This window comes from Coregonus clupeaformis, chromosome 15 (genome assembly GCF_020615455.1).
Source record: "Coregonus clupeaformis isolate EN_2021a chromosome 15, ASM2061545v1, whole genome shotgun sequence".
NCBI classification, from domain to species: Eukaryota; Metazoa; Chordata; class Actinopteri; order Salmoniformes; family Salmonidae; genus Coregonus; species Coregonus clupeaformis.
Genome location: NC_059206.1, coordinates 58,251,055 through 58,268,240, shown reverse-complemented (window position 1 = coordinate 58,268,240; position 17,186 = coordinate 58,251,055). Strand labels below are relative to the sequence as shown.

Genomic DNA, 17,186 nt, shown 5'->3' with positions numbered 1-17,186 from the left:
GCTCAGTGCGGATATTGCCTATAATCCATGGCTTCTGGTTGTCACTGTGGGGACGACGTCATCGATGCACTTATTGATGAAGCCAGTGACTGATGTGGTGTACTCCTCAATGCTATCGGAGGAATCCCAGAACATATTCCAGTCTGTGCTAGAAAAACTGTCCTGTAGCTTAGCATCTGCGTCATCTGACCACTTCCTTATTTACCGAGTCACTGGTGCTTCCTGCTTTAGTTTTTGCTTATATGCAGGAATCAGGAGGATAGAGTTATGGTCAGATTTGCCAAATGGAGGGCGAGGGAGAGCTTTGTACACGTCTCTGTGTGTGGAGTAACGGTGGTCTAGAGTTTATTTCCCTCTGGTTGCACATTTAACATGCTGGTAGAAATTTGGTAGAAGGGATTTAAGTTTCTCTGCATTAAAGTCCCCGGCCACTAGGAGCGCTTCATCTGGATGAGCGTTTTCCTGTTTGCTTATGGCCTTATACAGCTCACTGAGTGCAATCTTAGTGCCAGCATTGGTTTGTGGTGGTAAATAGACAGCTACGAAAAATATAGTTGAAAACTCTCTTAGTAAATAGTGTGGTCTACAGCTTATCATGAGATCCTCTACCTCAGGCGAGCAAAACCTTGAGACTTCCTTAGTATTAGATTTTATGCACCAGCTGTTGTTTACAAATATACACAGACCGCCACCCCTTGTCTTAATGGAGTCAGCTGTTCTATCCTGCCGATGTAGCGTATATCCCGCCAGCTATATGTTATCCATGTCGTTGTTCAGCCACGACTCAGTGAAACATAAGATATTACAGTTTTTAATGTCCCGTTGGTAGGATAACCTTGATCTTAGATCGTCCAATTTATTTTCAAATGAATTAACATTGGCTAATAGGATTGATGGAAGAGGCAGTTTACTCACTTGTCGTCGGATCCTTACAAGGCACCCAGACCTACGTCCACGATATCTCTGTCTCTTTCTCATGCGAATGACGGGGATTTGCTGTGACAATAAACAGACAAAATATATAGATGCAAGTTTCCACCCTGCATGCTTCCTTGTCCTGGAGTCGTGCAGGACCTTGAAGGGCAGGTGGTAGTCCCCTGTAGCTCAGTTGGTAGAGCATGGCGCTTGCAACACCAGGGTTGTGGGTTCGTTTCCCACGTGGGGCCAGTTTAAAAAATGTATGCACTAACTGTAAGTCGCTCTGGATAAGAGCGTCTGCTAAATGACTAAAATGTAAATGTAGCCAATGACCCTCTCAGCAGACCTTACAATCCATTGCAGACTCTGATGGTCGTTTAGAACTGAATCAGTACACACAGCAATTCAGTTCTGCTCACTCAGTCACACTCGCAAGCGCTCAAGTTTAATTTGCGTTCACCACGCTGGCCTGCGGGACCCATCCTCTTCTCGCTCGACCACGTTTCTTCTTTCTCGACTCGTATTTGCTTACGCAATGTTGTTTCATCTTGGTCGCACGCTCCATCATGCGCCCGTTCAACGTTTGAATCAGCTTTGACTCTATACATCGCCACATCTGAACTAGCACTGGCCAAAGCAAGTCTTAACTAGTGAGTGATAACAGCTTCTCTCTTCTTTTCCAGGCCTTTACGATGTGTGGTCCTTGTAGCGTTAAGAGACATCTGTCCAGGAGAGGAACTATTTTCTAACTACTTCACCATCGTGCATTAGGTCACATTATAAAACAGGTACTACCCGAACTTGTTCAAGAAGAAACGCTCGGCTACGGTGTGCCTTAGCGCACACAACCCAGGTCTAAGATTTTTGTACACATAAGATTATTATAAAAAGTACTTACTCAACTAGTCAAGTGAAAGCCCCTCTGAAGAACTGTGGCCAGATGATTCTGTGTAGCCTACGAGGGAAGGACAATGAAATAAATAATGGAAAACATGAAATCGAGAAGGCCATATTCATAATAACCTTTTCATTTATTTCTGCATCTGTACACACGATTTGTCTGGAACAAATGACAAAATATTCAACAACAACAAAAAAAGAGTATGTACAGTTTTATGAACAATAAACTTTACTTTTGAATAATGAGATTAAATCCTATCTTGATTGTCTACTTTACACTATACAGTCTTAACCCCAAATGAACGGTCAACCTTCACAACTTGACTGTGGTAAAAAGTCAAATACACTATATTTCCGAAGGTATGTGGACACCCCTTCAAATTAGTGGATTCAGCTATTTCAGCCACACCCGTTGCTGAAAGGTGTATAAAATCGAGCACACAGTCATGCAATCTCCATAGACAAACATTGGCAGTAGAATGGCCTTACTGATGAGCTCAGTGACGTTCAAAGTGGCACCGTCATAGGATGCCACCTTTCCAACAAGTCAGTTCGTCAAATTTCTGCCCTGCTAGAGCTGCCCCGGTCAACTGTAAGTGTTGTTATTGTGAAGTGGAAACGTCTAGGAGCAACAACGGCTCAGCCGTTGAATATTAGGAAGGTATTACTAATGTTTGGTATACTCAGTGTATACATCTTTCAAGTAAGTACATCAGGGAAAAACAATCCATTACAAATGAATGGAAAGATGACTCCATGGGGAGGTAAAAAAACTCATACTCAAAAGTTACTTTCCTGCAAAGTCCACCCTCATCCTCTCTCAATCATTAACATGCCTGTATTCACACAACTGGATGTCAACCAACACAGCAACAAGTCGTAATCCTAGACAGGCCAAACATTCAGCTCGAACAAACCGTTTTCCTGCAGGTTGTGACACCAAGAACTGATTACAATGACATTCGCTTCCCTCAACAAGTTAAATAGACAAGCAAAGACTAAAGGCTGTCTAGTACATTTTAATACTGCATACACCACTACGCCATAGTTCCATAGCAAGCTCCCTAAGGACTTATCGCATACACTGCTAGTTGTATTTATGATGGACACTGTACAGCGCAGGTCTATCAGATGCTCTTCAATGAATAAATAAATATTTATCCATGAAATGTCATACTTCAATAGTAAAATAAAAAATTAACAAATTAGTGGGGGTAGAGGGTATTTCTATTGAGGGTTACAATTCCACGGAGAGGAAGGTTTACTGATATCTTAACACATTTAGAAATTATTGCCTTGTAAGAGGGAAGCATCACAGTACATTTGACTTCCAATAGAGTACCACAGTATGATCATAATACCCATAAAACCTAGAGGTCAAACAGGAAAATGGTTCCATTCATTTTTCCCGTAGGGGATTTAAGAAACACTTAAAATAAGGGCTGTGTTTCATGTAGGCTTACCCTGACGTGACATTTTGATAACAGTGTAAATCTCTAGGACAAGGTGACTTATCAATACCCCCCAAAACTGAAATGCTAATTAGCTATCATAAATAACTACAAATGCCATGATCTTGACGAGACTGCAGAATCGAGGCAAAGGTAAGAATCTCTGGATTAACTAATGTTGGCTAAATGTAGTAATGAATAAATTGACAACATTTCTTTAAAATTGACAAATATTTGAACTGTCTTGTGCAAGTTTTAAATTGACACAATACCGGTTAGCAAAGGTGTCAGCTAGAGATTATGTGCAGGAGCTTGCAGGGAATTGTAGTTTTGCATGTCTACTTTGATGCATTTTCAAATCTGAGTAAATAGAGACTAATATTTTTATAAAAGTCACCTTGTCCGAGAGATTTACATGGTTATCAAAACGTCACCCAGGGTAAGCCTACACGAAACACAGCCCTTATTTTAAAGTGTTTCTAAAATAAAATAAATTAATAAAAATTAATGGTGGGAAAAAGATTGGAACAATTTCAGTTTGACCGCTAGGTTTTATGGGTACTATGACACCTCCACTGTGGGGCTCTATAGGGTTCAAGGGTGAGCGCAGACAAAGACCATAGTGATTAAGTCAAAGCAAAAGTGGACCAAACTAAATCTGGTTTAACACATGGGCTGGTTAATAAATTGTGTGTGGTAAATCAGGGAACTTTGGAAGAGATGTTTGCACTTCAGCCAACCAGAACTTCACAACCAGCATCTAAATTTCAATTGAAAACAAGTCAAACCTTAGCTAATAACCTCCATAACACACTTAAACTCTGAACTTGCTCATCATTTTCAGATACCCTCAATGCACTTCAAGTACTCAAAAGCACCCAGACATTCTATCACGTCCATTCCGACAGTGAGTTCAAATGATGCATAGATAAATGAAGTTGGATTGAACACTGGCCAACAGCACATCTTGACATGCAGGTACAGATGGGGCAGAGGAGTAATAGTGACATTCACAGCAGCAATGTAAACCCCCAGGATTTGCATAATTGATGTTTAAGAGTGGGGGGATTCAACTCCGAAACAAAGTCTTTTCACTACTTATGAAAAGTATAGCTTGCTACATGCACATTGTTTTAACTTAATATAAATAACAATCATGTCAAACATAACTGTACTATAGTGCATTTAAAACTAAACAGCTGAATAGGCCTACTTCTGCTTACAAAGCATTTTCAGATTAACAAAAAAGTTTACATTGTTGCAGTCCAACATTTATAAATACCCAGGCCACCCAAGCTAGCCAACTGACATTGGGGAAAACATTTATCAAATGTAATTCAAAACAAAATGTTAATGTCTTGGGAGAAAAAGGAGTACACAAATAGCAGTTAAGAAGTATGATGCCATGTCAGTTTTACGGACTATCTTTCCCTACTCATTCAATGGTAAATATTTAGCAACATTTTTCATAAAAGCCTCAGCTACATGTGTTACACCCTTTGTTTACTTTTTCGATAATGTATAGAGCGAATTCTGTAATACAATCCGTGATGAAGCGCATCTGGCTAAACTTGATCGAATTCGCCATTTGCATTGATTTGGAGGACTATGGAAGTCAAATGAAAGTCCAAATTGGCAACTAACATCTAGCACTGTTGAAAGGGAAGGTATCTTTCATATGAAATTATATTATTTGTTTTATTCTAGCCTATTGAACAAAGTCGCTGTGTATGGGAGGGCAGCGTTAAATTGGGTTAGTGATTGATATTTCCATCTCTTGAAATTCTGGAAAATAAAATAAATAAAACAGAGCATAAAGATTTCACCATCATAGTATCTGAAGTGCTCTTTTTTTACAGTATAGAGACAAACATTTACAAAAAAAGTGTTTTGCACATGGATGACAAGTAGTACATCTGTTCAAAATGTACAAAACCTGGGGACCCTCTTACAAAATGCTACATTTAGGGCCAGGTCGTTGGATACCTGTAAACACTGGGAAAGTAGCGATGGTGAGAGAATGCTGCTCTTACAGCCAGCGAGGAAGAGAACTAGTCATAGTTGTAGTGGTGAGTTTCCCCAACACTCGAAGGATAATGCTCATCGGATCGACTGATGTGGAACGGACCCCAAAAAGCACAGAATCTCCCACCAGTGGTTCCGTTCCCACAGTATACGGACACAGATGGGCATTTCCCAAAGTTCCGGACTGAAAAATAAATGGCTATATTAAACTCTTGAGAAATACTTTTGTTTTGTTTTTCTGTACAAGAAGACATCACTGATGTCATAGTAAAAAAACAAACATATGTAGATCATATAAACTGAGTGTACAAAACATTACAAAACATGCTCTTTCCATGAGAGACTGACCAGGCGAATCCAGGTTAAAGCTATTATCCCTTATTGATGTCACCTGTTAAATCCACTTCAAATCAGTGTAGATGAATGGGAGGAGAACGGTTAAAGAAGGACTTTTAAGCATCGAGACAATTGAGACATGGATTGTGTGTGTGCCATTCAGAATGGGCAAGACAAAAGACTTAAGTGCCTTTGAACGGGGTATGGTAGTAGGTGCCAGGCACACCGGTTTGAGTGTGTCAAGAACTGCAAAGCTGCTATGTTTTTCAAGCTCAACAGTTTCCCGTGTGTATCAAGAACAGTCCACCACCCAAAGGACATCCAACTAACTTGATAGAACTGTGGGAAGCATTGGAGTCAACATGGGCCAGCATCCCTGTGGAATGCTTTATACACCTTGTAGAGTCCATGCCCTGATGAATTGAGGCTGTTTTGAGGGCAAAAGGGAGTGCAACTCAATATTAGGAAGGCATTCTTAATGTTTCGTACACTCATATAATATAATATATATATACACACACACATATATATATACACACACACGTATGTATGTATGTATGTATGTATGTATGTATATATATATATATATATATATATATACACATACATACACACACATATACACATACATACATACATACATACATACATACACACACAATAAATATAATCTCGAATGAACAAATATGTACACAGTTGACGGTGGGCTCCACCATAAAGTAGGGAGGGAGAAGGTGACGTGGCGCAGCCGTGCACACACGGTTACCTAGCAACCATTCACTCCGACTGTAGAGCTGTGTGTGGTTGGTGCTGGTGTAGTGTGTGTGCATGGCTGTGTTCCGATGTAGCCGTTGGCCTCGCCGGTCACTAAGCCAAAGTCTGTCACCGACACTGCCATCTTGGTGCTCGTGATATGATGGGGGCGTGCCTCATAATCCAGGCCCAGATTGCCTACGGTGACCTCGTGGAAGGGCTCGGGCAAGCTAATTTTGAGGCGCTTGGAGGGGGGTCTGTTGCAGTCGTCCGTGCAGGAGGCCAACTGGCTCAGGTCGGAGTGGTAGAAGCCGGCGTCCAGCAGATTGAGGCAGTCGGGGTCTCCTGCTCCGTTGGGGATGAAGCCCAGGGACTCGTCATGACTCAGGGAGCCCCGGTGGAGGCCCTCTAACGGGGGGAAGCTGTAGGAGTCCAGGCAGCCCACGTCAGACGGGTTACATACAGACGCCACACTGCTGGTCAACGCTGGAGGGAGGGGGAGGAGAAGCAAATTTAGAGACTTGGAATTAACCTTCACTGTGCCCAAACTGACATTGTCCTCCATCAGAAATACTACATCGTAGCTACAGCCAGGAGTTTTGGGTGTCCACATGACCTACTAGGAAAACATGCTATAGGGACCTAGGTTTTCCTTGTTCAAGTAACATGGTCAGGGCCCTTATCATAGCTGATGAGCTTGAAGATCAGGAGCCATATGTATCGCGCTTGTAATGCCAAGGTAGTGGGTTCGATCCCCGGGACCACCCATACACAAAAAAAATAATAATTATGCACGCATGACTGTAAGTCGCTTTGGATAAAAGCGTCTGCTAAATGGCATATTATATTATATTATTATATTATCAAGCCTCTCAGAGTAGAAGTGCAGATTTAACATCAGTATCATAATGAATAACATCACATGGACAGGAGGGAACTGATCAGGACTCAGACTGAGAAGCTTGCTATATATGGCCCCAGATCACTGCTTAAAATGTTACAGCCTAATGTTCCAAGCGGCTACTAGTGCTAATCGCGTTCTTCACTCTATCCATCGAAACTCATTTGGGTTCACGAGCCTCATCTCTCTCGTCTGCTCTGCTTTCTCGGTTCTGGCCCGTGGCCCTGCTCACCAGAGAGGTCGCTGGCTGTGATAGAGTTAAGGAGGTTGAGCTGCTGCTCTGCCGAGTACTCCATCCGACCCCCTCCACTGCTACTGGAGCACACAGAGGCCGACCCGTCTACCACCAAGCCTTCAGCCTCATCCACCAGCCTGTCCATCAGATCACTACAGGGTGGGTAGGAATAAACAAATAGGACATTTTTCTATGAATAAAGCAGTATCGTGTTCACCAAAATTTTGAAACGTGAGTAAAACAGTAAGGGACACACCAAATTATCAATGGAATCCTCACATTTACGACATACTAAAAGAGTGTGATTAGTTCATAATTTTCTTTAATATAGACCCCTCCCCCGATAACAGTTTGCTACTGGAGAGAATGCTCAAGGGCCTTGTATATTATCTTTGTAATCAGTGATTTAAGGCGGAAACACCATGACAAAACTGAGGGACACATTCTACTAGTAAAAATATATATATTTTAATAGCCTTTGTGTTTATTGATCTATAACAATATATTCAATACTTTTGTTCCCTGTCTAGCATTCAATATAGATAGATACAGTGCATTCGGAAAGTATTCAGACCCCTTGACCTTTTCCACATTTTGGATTAAAATTGATTAAATTGTTTTTTTTCCCTCATCAATATACACTAGGGCTGTGGCGGTCAAGACATTTTGTCAGCCAGTGATTGTCAAGCAAATAACTGCTGCTCTCACAGTAATTGACAAATAATTAACATAAACACATTTAGCATCTCCTGGCTGCCACGCATAGCCTACAAGCCACTGATGCAGTACTTTGGAACATCTACATTTAAAAAAGTCTAATAAATCCATGTAATATAGCATACATCACAATAAATCAATATTTTAGACAGGTCTAAAGAAACATGATATGAAGACAATGTAGTTATTTCAGAAGAACAGAATACTCTGCATTGTCCTTATGATCTGGCTATGCCATATGGCTGTGGGCTACACTAGTTCATTTAGCAGATTTGCTTAGAATTCTGTGGCATTATTTTATATTATAAAGAATACAATTGAACATAGCTGAATAAAATATGCACATGCTGCTATTCTGTGTTGAGCGTTTAACAAAGAAACAGGTACTCCTATATGCTTAATTTAGAGTTATTTATGTAACTTTAGTTGTGATAGCACTTACACAAATGACTGATGATTGGCTGAGAGGAACTGACAAAAAGATTGTGGGGGCTGTTTTGTTAGACTTCAGTGCAGCTTATGACATTATATATCATAGCCTGCTGCTGGAAAAACGTATGTGTTATGGCTTTACTCCACCTGCTATATTGTGGATACAGTCACCTGTCTAACAGAACACAGAGGGTGTTCTTTAATGGAAGCCTCTCCAACATAATCCAGGTAGAATCAGGAATTCCCCAGGGCAGCTGTCTAGGCCCATTACCTTTTTCAATCTTTACTAATGACATGCCACTGGCTTTGAGTAAAGCCAGAGTGTCTATGTATGCGGATGACTCAACAGACTACAGCGACTGAAATGACTGCAACACTTAACAAAGAGTTGCAGTTAGTTTCAGAGTGGGTGGCAAGGAATAAGTTAGTCCTAAATATTTCAAAAACTAAAAGCATTGTATTTGGAACAAATCATTCACTAAACTCCAAACATCAACTAAATCTTGTAATAAATAATGTGGAGATTGAGCAAGTTGAGGTGACTAAACTGCTTGGAGTAACCCTGGATTGTAAACTGTCATGGTCAAAACATATTGATGCAACAGTAGCTAAAATGGGGAGAAGTCTGTCCATAATAAAGAGCTGCTCTACCTTCTTAACAGCACTATCAACAAGGCAGGTCCTACAGGCTCTAGATTTATCGCACCTGGACTACTGTTCAGTCGTGGTCAGGTGCCACAAAGAGGGACATAGAATGTGGAAAAAGGGATACACTGTACGGTATGACATTACTCACATAACAACTGTGGATGGAAACGTGGTTACTGAGTATCGAATTTCGTGGAAATAAATGTAATAGCTATTTGCTACATGAGGCTTATTTGACCGAATAGAAGTTTCGTAATTTACCTTTATTCCAACAGTAAAGTCATACTGAGACTAAAGTTGCTTTTACAAATGAGCCCTGCACAATACAAAAAGTATTGGAGTTGTGCCTGTTGTCATAGAGATAGAGGACTCATTGTGGATATAACCCGTTTTAGCATGGACATTGCCATTGAGGGCTTCCACCATTTTAAAGTAGTCACTGGGTGGCAAATAATATGAGTTGGGAGCAAATCGGCCAATGTAGAAGAAAATGTACTACTTTAAAATGTAGATGGCCTCAATGGCACTGCCCATGCGGTCACAGACGCTATAATGGCAAAGATGAGTCCTCTATCCATCTCTATGGCCTGTTGTTCACACGCGTATCTGACCTCTCATTGGCTAGAATTGTCCCACCTGACCTCGCCTCCTCCCGTCTGCTTTCTATCTTTGAGGACCTGCATTTCCATATTCACTTGACTATCTTGTCACTATAATAGACAATCTTTGCAGCAGCACACTGGGCAGCTGTGATCCGAAGATTTGATTACTGCCAGCCGTGATTAGACTGTGCCAGGCAGTGGTCCCGTGTGTGCAGGATTGAAATGTGCGCGACCCTACCAAATTCACATAGAAATGTGAATTATAGATCTGTCATCAATTGGTGGAGCCGTTCTGTTTGCTATTTCTATGCTTCCCGTTCTTAAAAAAAAGGGGCAATCTGCGATTGCTACATCCATTTTTTTGACGTTTAAATGAATGATAGATATATAGCCATTGATTCTTGAAGAGTATAACTTAAATAAATGACTCATGAGCTTAGTTCAACCAAAGATTATAACCCAAGATCTACCAGAGTAGGGCTGTCCCCAATTAATCGACGGGTCGATTGTTTGGTTGTTAGGCTGTTGGTCGAACGAGATTGTTTTAGTCGAGCAGTAACACACATACATATACAGTTGAAGTCAGAAGTTTACATACACCTTAGCCAAATACATTTAAACTCAGTTTGTCACAATTCCTGACATTAAATCCTAGTACAGATTCCCTGTCTTAGGTCAGTTAGGATCACCACTTTATTTTAAGAATGTGAAATGTCAGAATAATAGTAGAGAGAATGATTTATTTCAGCTTTTATTTCTTTCATCACATTCCCAGTGGGTCAGAAGTTTACACACACACTCAATTAGTATTTGGTAGCATTGCCTTTAAATTGTTTAAACTTGGGTCAAACGTTTCAGGTAGCCTTCCACAAGCTTCCCACAATAAGTTGGGTGAATTTTGGCCCATTCCTCCTGACAGAGCTGGTGTAAACTGAGTCAGGTTTGTAGGCCTCCTTGCTCGCACACGCTTTTTCAGTTCTGCCCACACATTTTCTATAGGATTGAGGTCAGGGCTTTGTGATGGCCACTCCAATACCTTGACTTTGTTGTCCTTAAGCCATTTTGCCACAACAACAAAGTATGCTTGGGGTCATTATCCATTTGGAAGACCCCAGCTTTAACTTCCTGACTGATGTCTTGAGATGTTGCTTCAATATATCCACATACTTCTCCTTCCTCATGATGCCATCTATTTTGTGAAGTGCACCAGTCCCTCCTGCAGCAAAGCACCCCCACAGCATGATGCTGCCACCCCCATGCTTCACGGTTGGGATGGTGTTCTTCGGCTTGCAAGCCTTCCCCTTTTTCCTCCTAACATAATGATGGTCATTATTGCCAAACAGTTCATCAGACCAGAGGACATTTCTCCAAAAACTACGATATTTGTCCCCATGTGTAGTTGCAAACCGTAGTCTGGCTTTTTTTATGGCGGTTTTGTAGCAGTGGCTTCATCCTTGCTGAGCAGCCTTTCAGGTTATGTCGATATAGGACTCGTTTTACTGTGGATATAGATAGTTTTGTCCCGGTTTCCTACAGCATCTTCACAAGGTCCTTTGCTGTTGTTCTGGAATTGATTTGCACTTTTCGCACCAAAGTACGTTAATCTCTAGGAGACAGAACGCGTCTCCTTCCTGAGCGGTATGACGGCTGCGTGGTCCTATGGTGTTTATAGTTGCGTACTAATGTTTGTACAGATGAACGTGGTACCTTCAGGCGTTTGGAAATTGCTCCCAAGGATGAACCAGACTTGTGGAGGTCTACAATTTTTTTTCTGAGGTCGGTCTTGGCTGATTTCTTTTGATTTTCCCATGATGTCAAGCAAAGAGGCAATGAGTTTGAAGGTAGGCCTTGAAATACATCCACGGGTACACCTCCAATTGACTCAAATGATGTCAATTAGCCTATCAGAAGCTGCTAAAGCCATGACATCATTTTCTGGAATTTTCCAAGCTGTTTAAAGGCACAGTCAACTTAGTGTATGTAAACTTCTGACCCACTGGAATTGTGATACAGTAAATTATAAGTGAAATAATCTGTCTGTAAACAATTGTTGGAAAAATTATTTGTGTCATTCACAAAGTAGATGTCCTAACCGACTTGCCAAAACTATAGTTTGTTAACAAGAAATTTGTGGAGTAGTTGAAAAACGAGTTTTAATGACTCCAGCCTAAGTGTATGTAAACTTCCGACTTCAATTGTATACACACATACAGTACCAGTCAAAAGTTTGGACACACCTACTCATTCAAGAGTTTTTCTTTATTTTTACTATTTTCTACATTGTAGAATAATAGTGAAGACATCAAAACTATGAAATAACACATATGGAATCATGTAGTAACCAAAAAAGTGTTAAACAAATCAAAATATATTATAGATTCTTCAAATAGCCACCCTTTGCCTTGATGACAGCTTTGCACACTCTTGGCATTCTCTCAACCAGCTTCACCTGGAATGCTTTTCCAACAGTCTTGAAGGAGTTCCCACATATGTGTACAGACGTGTACAGTAACTGTACACGTCTGAGGAGAGGAGGAGGTTGTCGGGTGAGGTCGTCGGGTAAGCTTGGCTTTATACATAGTTTGGGCTTTGTCGAGTAAAGCTTAAACTATGTATTTAGATTGTAGTTAGGTATTGTAGGTAGTTAGGTATTTTAGGTAGTTATCGTGGGTTGTTGTATGTAATTATTGTAGGTTAGTATTGTATTCGGCTGAGCCCGGTGAAGCACGAAGCTAGCTAGCTAACCCACTACCTGGACTAGCTGGCGGGTGGCTACTGGCAACTATTAGCAACGGTATAGTTGTTTCACGCCTGAGAGTGCCTGTAATTACGCCAGCTGGCTGCCTACAATAATTACATACAATAATGCCTACCATTCAGCTGTTTTCTAACCTCATTGTCTGAACCGTTAACGTTAGGTAGTAAGTGGCTACTGTGCTTGAAATTTAGCTAGCTTGTTGCTACCTGGATAGCTACTAGTAAACAATAGCTGGAACGACCTAGCGAACAGACGCGAACTGACTGAGTCAATTCAGTGGCTAGCTTTGCACTTGGCTAGCTAACAGTAGCTGCTAGGGGTAAGTCATAACCTACATTTGTGTTTTGTTTTTACATATTGGTAGCCAGAGTCGTTCAAGGAATTCGGGACATGGGTGACTAGTTAACGTTAGCTTGGCTCTCTCTGTGTGTTCGTGCCGTGAAAGGAGGGGTTTCTTCTTTGTCTGAAAGGCAATGGCTAGCTAGTATGCTAACTATTCTAGCTAACTAACTGGCTGAATAAGTTGACGACGGACTCGCTCAAGCTTTCGGGACTAACCCACAACGTTAGACACGGACACGAACGATCTGCTTGGCGTGTTGACACACTGGTGGTTTGTTGTGGCCGAGTATTGGTGCTAAACCGTGTTGTTGGAGTCCGGCATGCTAGCTGTCTGTGGCGTCTTATGACTAGGTGCCCTGGACGATTTTCACGGAAGAATACTGTACCAAGTTAGCTAGCTGAATAAACTAAGTTAGTCTATTCCTAGAAAACATTGAACCGCTGTAGTTTACAACAATTATAGTTTCTGAGTTGGGAGTTATATTTGGGTGTTGTGGTGAGGGAGGCCCCGCTCTCTCCTTTCCCAGATGTTTAGTTCATTTAATTCCGATCTCCTTTGCATTATTGTAGCCATTTTCTGTAGCCTGTCAACTATGCCTCTGTCTATCCCTGTTCTCTCCTCTCCGCACAGGCTATACAAACGCCTCACACCGCGTGGCTGCTGCCTCTCTAACCTGGTGGTCCCTGCACGCACCATCCACGTGGAGTTCCAGGTCTCAGGCAGCCTCTGGAACTGCCGTTCTGCTGCCAACAAGGCAGAGTTCTTCTCAGCCTATGCTACCCTCCAGTCCCTCGACTTCTTGGCGCTGATGGAAACATGGATTACCACTGAAAACACTGCTACTCCTACTGCTCTCTCCTCGTCTGACCATGTGTTCTCGCATACCCCGAGAGTATCTGGTCAGCTGGGTGGTGGCACAGGAATCCTCATCTCTCCCAAGTGGACATTCTCTATTTTTCCCCTGACCCATATGTCTATCTCCTCATCTGAATTCCATGCTGTCACAGTCACTAGCCCATTTAAGCTTAACATCCTTGTCATTTATCGCCCTCCAGGTTCCCTTGGAGAGTTCATCAATGAGCTTGACGCCTTGATAAGTTCCTTTCCTGAGGATGGCTCACCCCTCACAGTTCTGGGGGACTTCAACCTCCCTACGTCTACCTTTGACTAATTTCTCTCTGCCTCCTTTCCACTCCTCTCCTCTTTTGACCTCACCCTCTCACCGTCCCCCCCTACTCACAAGGCAGGCAATACGCTTGACCTCATCTTTACTAGATGCTGTTCTTCTACTAATCTCACTGCAACTCCCCTCCATGTCTCCGACCACTACTTTGTATCCTTTTCTCTCTCGCTCTCCTCCAACACTACTCACTCTGCCCCTACTCAGATGGTAATGCGCCGTCGCAACCTTCGCTCTCTCTCTCCCGCTACTCTCTCCTCTTCCATCCTATCATCTCTTCCCTCTGCTCAATCCTTCTCCCTCCAATCTCCTGATTCTGCCACCTCAACTCCCTTTCTGCATCCTTTGACTCTCTATGTCCCCTATCCTCCCGGCCGGCTCGGTCCTCCCCTCCAGCTTCGTGGCTTGATGACTCATTGCGAGCTCACAGAACAGGGCTCCGGGCAGCCGAGCGGAAATGGAGGAAAACTAGACTCCCTGCGGACCTGGCATCTTTTCACTCCCTCCTCTCTACATTTTCTTCATCTGTTTCTGCTGCTAAGGCCACTTTATACCACTCTAAATTCCAAGCATCTGCCTCTAACCCTAGGAAGCTCTTTGCCACCTTCTCCTCCCTGCTGAATCCCCTCCTCCCTCTCTGTGGATGACTTCGTCAACCATTTTGAAAAGAGGGTTGACGACATCCGATCCTCATTTGTTAAGTCAAATGACACTGCTGGTCCTGCTCACACTGCCCTACCCTATGCTTTGACTTCTTTCTCCCCTCTCTCTCCAGATAAAATCTTGCGACTTGTGACGGCCGGCAGCCCAACAACCTGCCCGCTTGACCCTATCCCCTCCTCTCTTCTCCAGACCATCTCCGGTGACCTTCTCCCTTACCTCACCTCGCTGATCAACTCATCCTTGACCGCTGGCTATGTCCCTTCCGTCTTCAAGAGAGCGAGAGTTGCACCCCTTCTCAAAAAACCAACACTCGATCCCTCCGATGTCAACAACTACAGACCAGTATCCCTTCTTTCTTTTCTCTCCAAAACTATTGAGCGTGCCGCCTCTTGCCAACTCTCTTGCTATCTCTCTCAGAATGACCTTCTTGATCCAAACCAGTCAGGTTTCAAGACTGGTCATTCAACTGAGACTGCTCTTCTCTGTGTCACGGAGGCTCTCCGCACTGCTAAAGCTAACTCTCTCCCCTCTGCTCTTGTCCTTCTAGACCTGTCTGCTGCCTTTGATACTGTGAACCATCAGATCCTCCTCTCCACCCTCTCCGAGCTGGGCATCTCCGGCGCGGCTCACTCTTGGATTGCGTCCTACCTGACCGGTCGCTCCTACCAAGTGGCGTGGCGAGAAGCTGTCTCCGCACCACGTGCTCTCACCACTGGTGTCACCCAGGGCTCAGTTCTAGGCCCTCTCCTATTCTCGCTATACACCAAGTCACTTGGCTCTGTCATATCCTCACATGGCCTCTCCTATCATTGCTACGCAGACGACACACAACTAATCTTCTCCTTTCCCCCTTCTGATAACCAGGTGGCGAATCGCATCTCTGCATGTCTGGCAGACATATCAGTGTGGATGTCGGATCACCACCTTAAGCTGAACCTTGGCAAGACGGAGCTGCTCTTCCTCCCGGGGAAGGACTGCCCGTTCCATGATCTCGCCATCACGGTTGACAACTCCGTTGTGTCCTCCTCCCAGAGTGCGGAGAGCCTTGGCGTGACCCTGGACAACACCCTGTCGTTCTCCGCTAACATCAAGGCGGTGACCCGATCCTGTAGGTTCATGCTCTACAACATTCGGAGAGTACGACCCTGCCTTATACAGGAAGCGGCACAGGTCCTAATCCAGGCACTTGTCATCTCCCGTCTGGATTACTGCAACTCACTGTTGGCTGGGCTCCCTGCCTGTGCCATTAAACCCCTACAACTCATCCAGAATGCCGCAGCCCGTCTGGTGTTTGACCTTCCCAAGTTCTCTCATGTCACCCTGCTCCTCCGCACACTCCACTGGCTTCCAGTTGAAGCTCGCATCTGCTACAAGACCATGGTGCTTGCCTACGGAGCTGTGAGGGGAACGGCACCTCCGTACCTTCAGGCTCTGATCAGTCCCTACACCCAAACGAGGGCATTGCGTTCATCCACCTCTGGCCTGCTGGCTCCCCTACCTCTGCGGAAGCACAGTTCCCGCTCAGCCCAGTCAAAACTGTTCGCTGCTCTGGCACCCCAATGGTGGAACAAGCTCCCTCACGACGCCAGGACAGCGGAGTCACTCACCACCTTCCGGAGACATTTGAAACCCCACCTCTTTAAGGAATACATGGGATAGGATAAAGTAATCCTTCTACCCCCCTTACCCCCAAAAAAAAAAAACACATTGTAAAGTGGTTATCCCACTGGCTATAAGGTGAATGCACCAATTTGTAAGTCGCTCTGGATAAGAGCGTCTGCTAAATGACGTAAATGTAAATGTAATATGCTGAGCACTTGTTGGCTGCTTTTCCTTCACTCTGCGGTCCAATTCATCCCAAACCATCTCAAATTGGGTTTAGGTCGGTGGAATGTGTTGGCCAGGTCATCTGATGCAGAACTCCATCACTCTCCTTCTTGGAGGTGTGTTGGATCATTGTCATTTTGAAAAACAAATGATAGTGGGACTAAGAGCAAACCAGATGGGATGGCGTATCGCTGCAGAATGCTGTGGTAGCCATGCTGGTTAAGTGTGCCTTGAATTCTAAATAAAATCACAGACAGTGTCACCAGCAATGCACCCCCACACCATAACACCTCCTCCTCCATGCTTTACGGTGGGAACTACACATGCAGAGAAAATCCGTTCACCCACAACGCGTCTCACAAAGACACGGCGGTTGGAACCAAAAATCTCAAATTTGGACTCCTGACCAAAGGACAAATTTCCACCCGTCTAATATCCATTGCTTGTGTTTCTTGGCCCAAGCAGGTCTCTTCTTATTATTGGTGTCTTTTAGTAGT

General features: G+C 43.4%; 1 protein-coding gene and 1 pseudogene across 4 annotated transcripts in view; one reads left to right on the top strand and one right to left on the bottom strand.

Annotated features, from left to right (window-relative positions):
- setd9 (SET domain containing 9) overlaps positions 1-2,071 on the top strand; it is a 31,556-nt gene extending 29,485 nt beyond the window's left edge. For all 4 annotated transcript variants that reach the window (XM_041898830.2, XM_041898828.2, XM_041898827.2 and 1 more), the window contains one exon: positions 1,602-2,071. In XM_041898830.2, the coding sequence (XP_041754764.1) occupies positions 1,602-1,689 (88 nt within the window). In that variant the 3' untranslated portion in view covers positions 1,690-2,071. The remainder of the gene's footprint in view (positions 1-1,601) is intronic.
- A 4,167-nt stretch (positions 2,072-6,238) lies between these two features.
- The window catches only part of LOC121582748, a 31,956-nt pseudogene continuing 21,008 nt past the window's right edge, over positions 6,239-17,186 (bottom strand).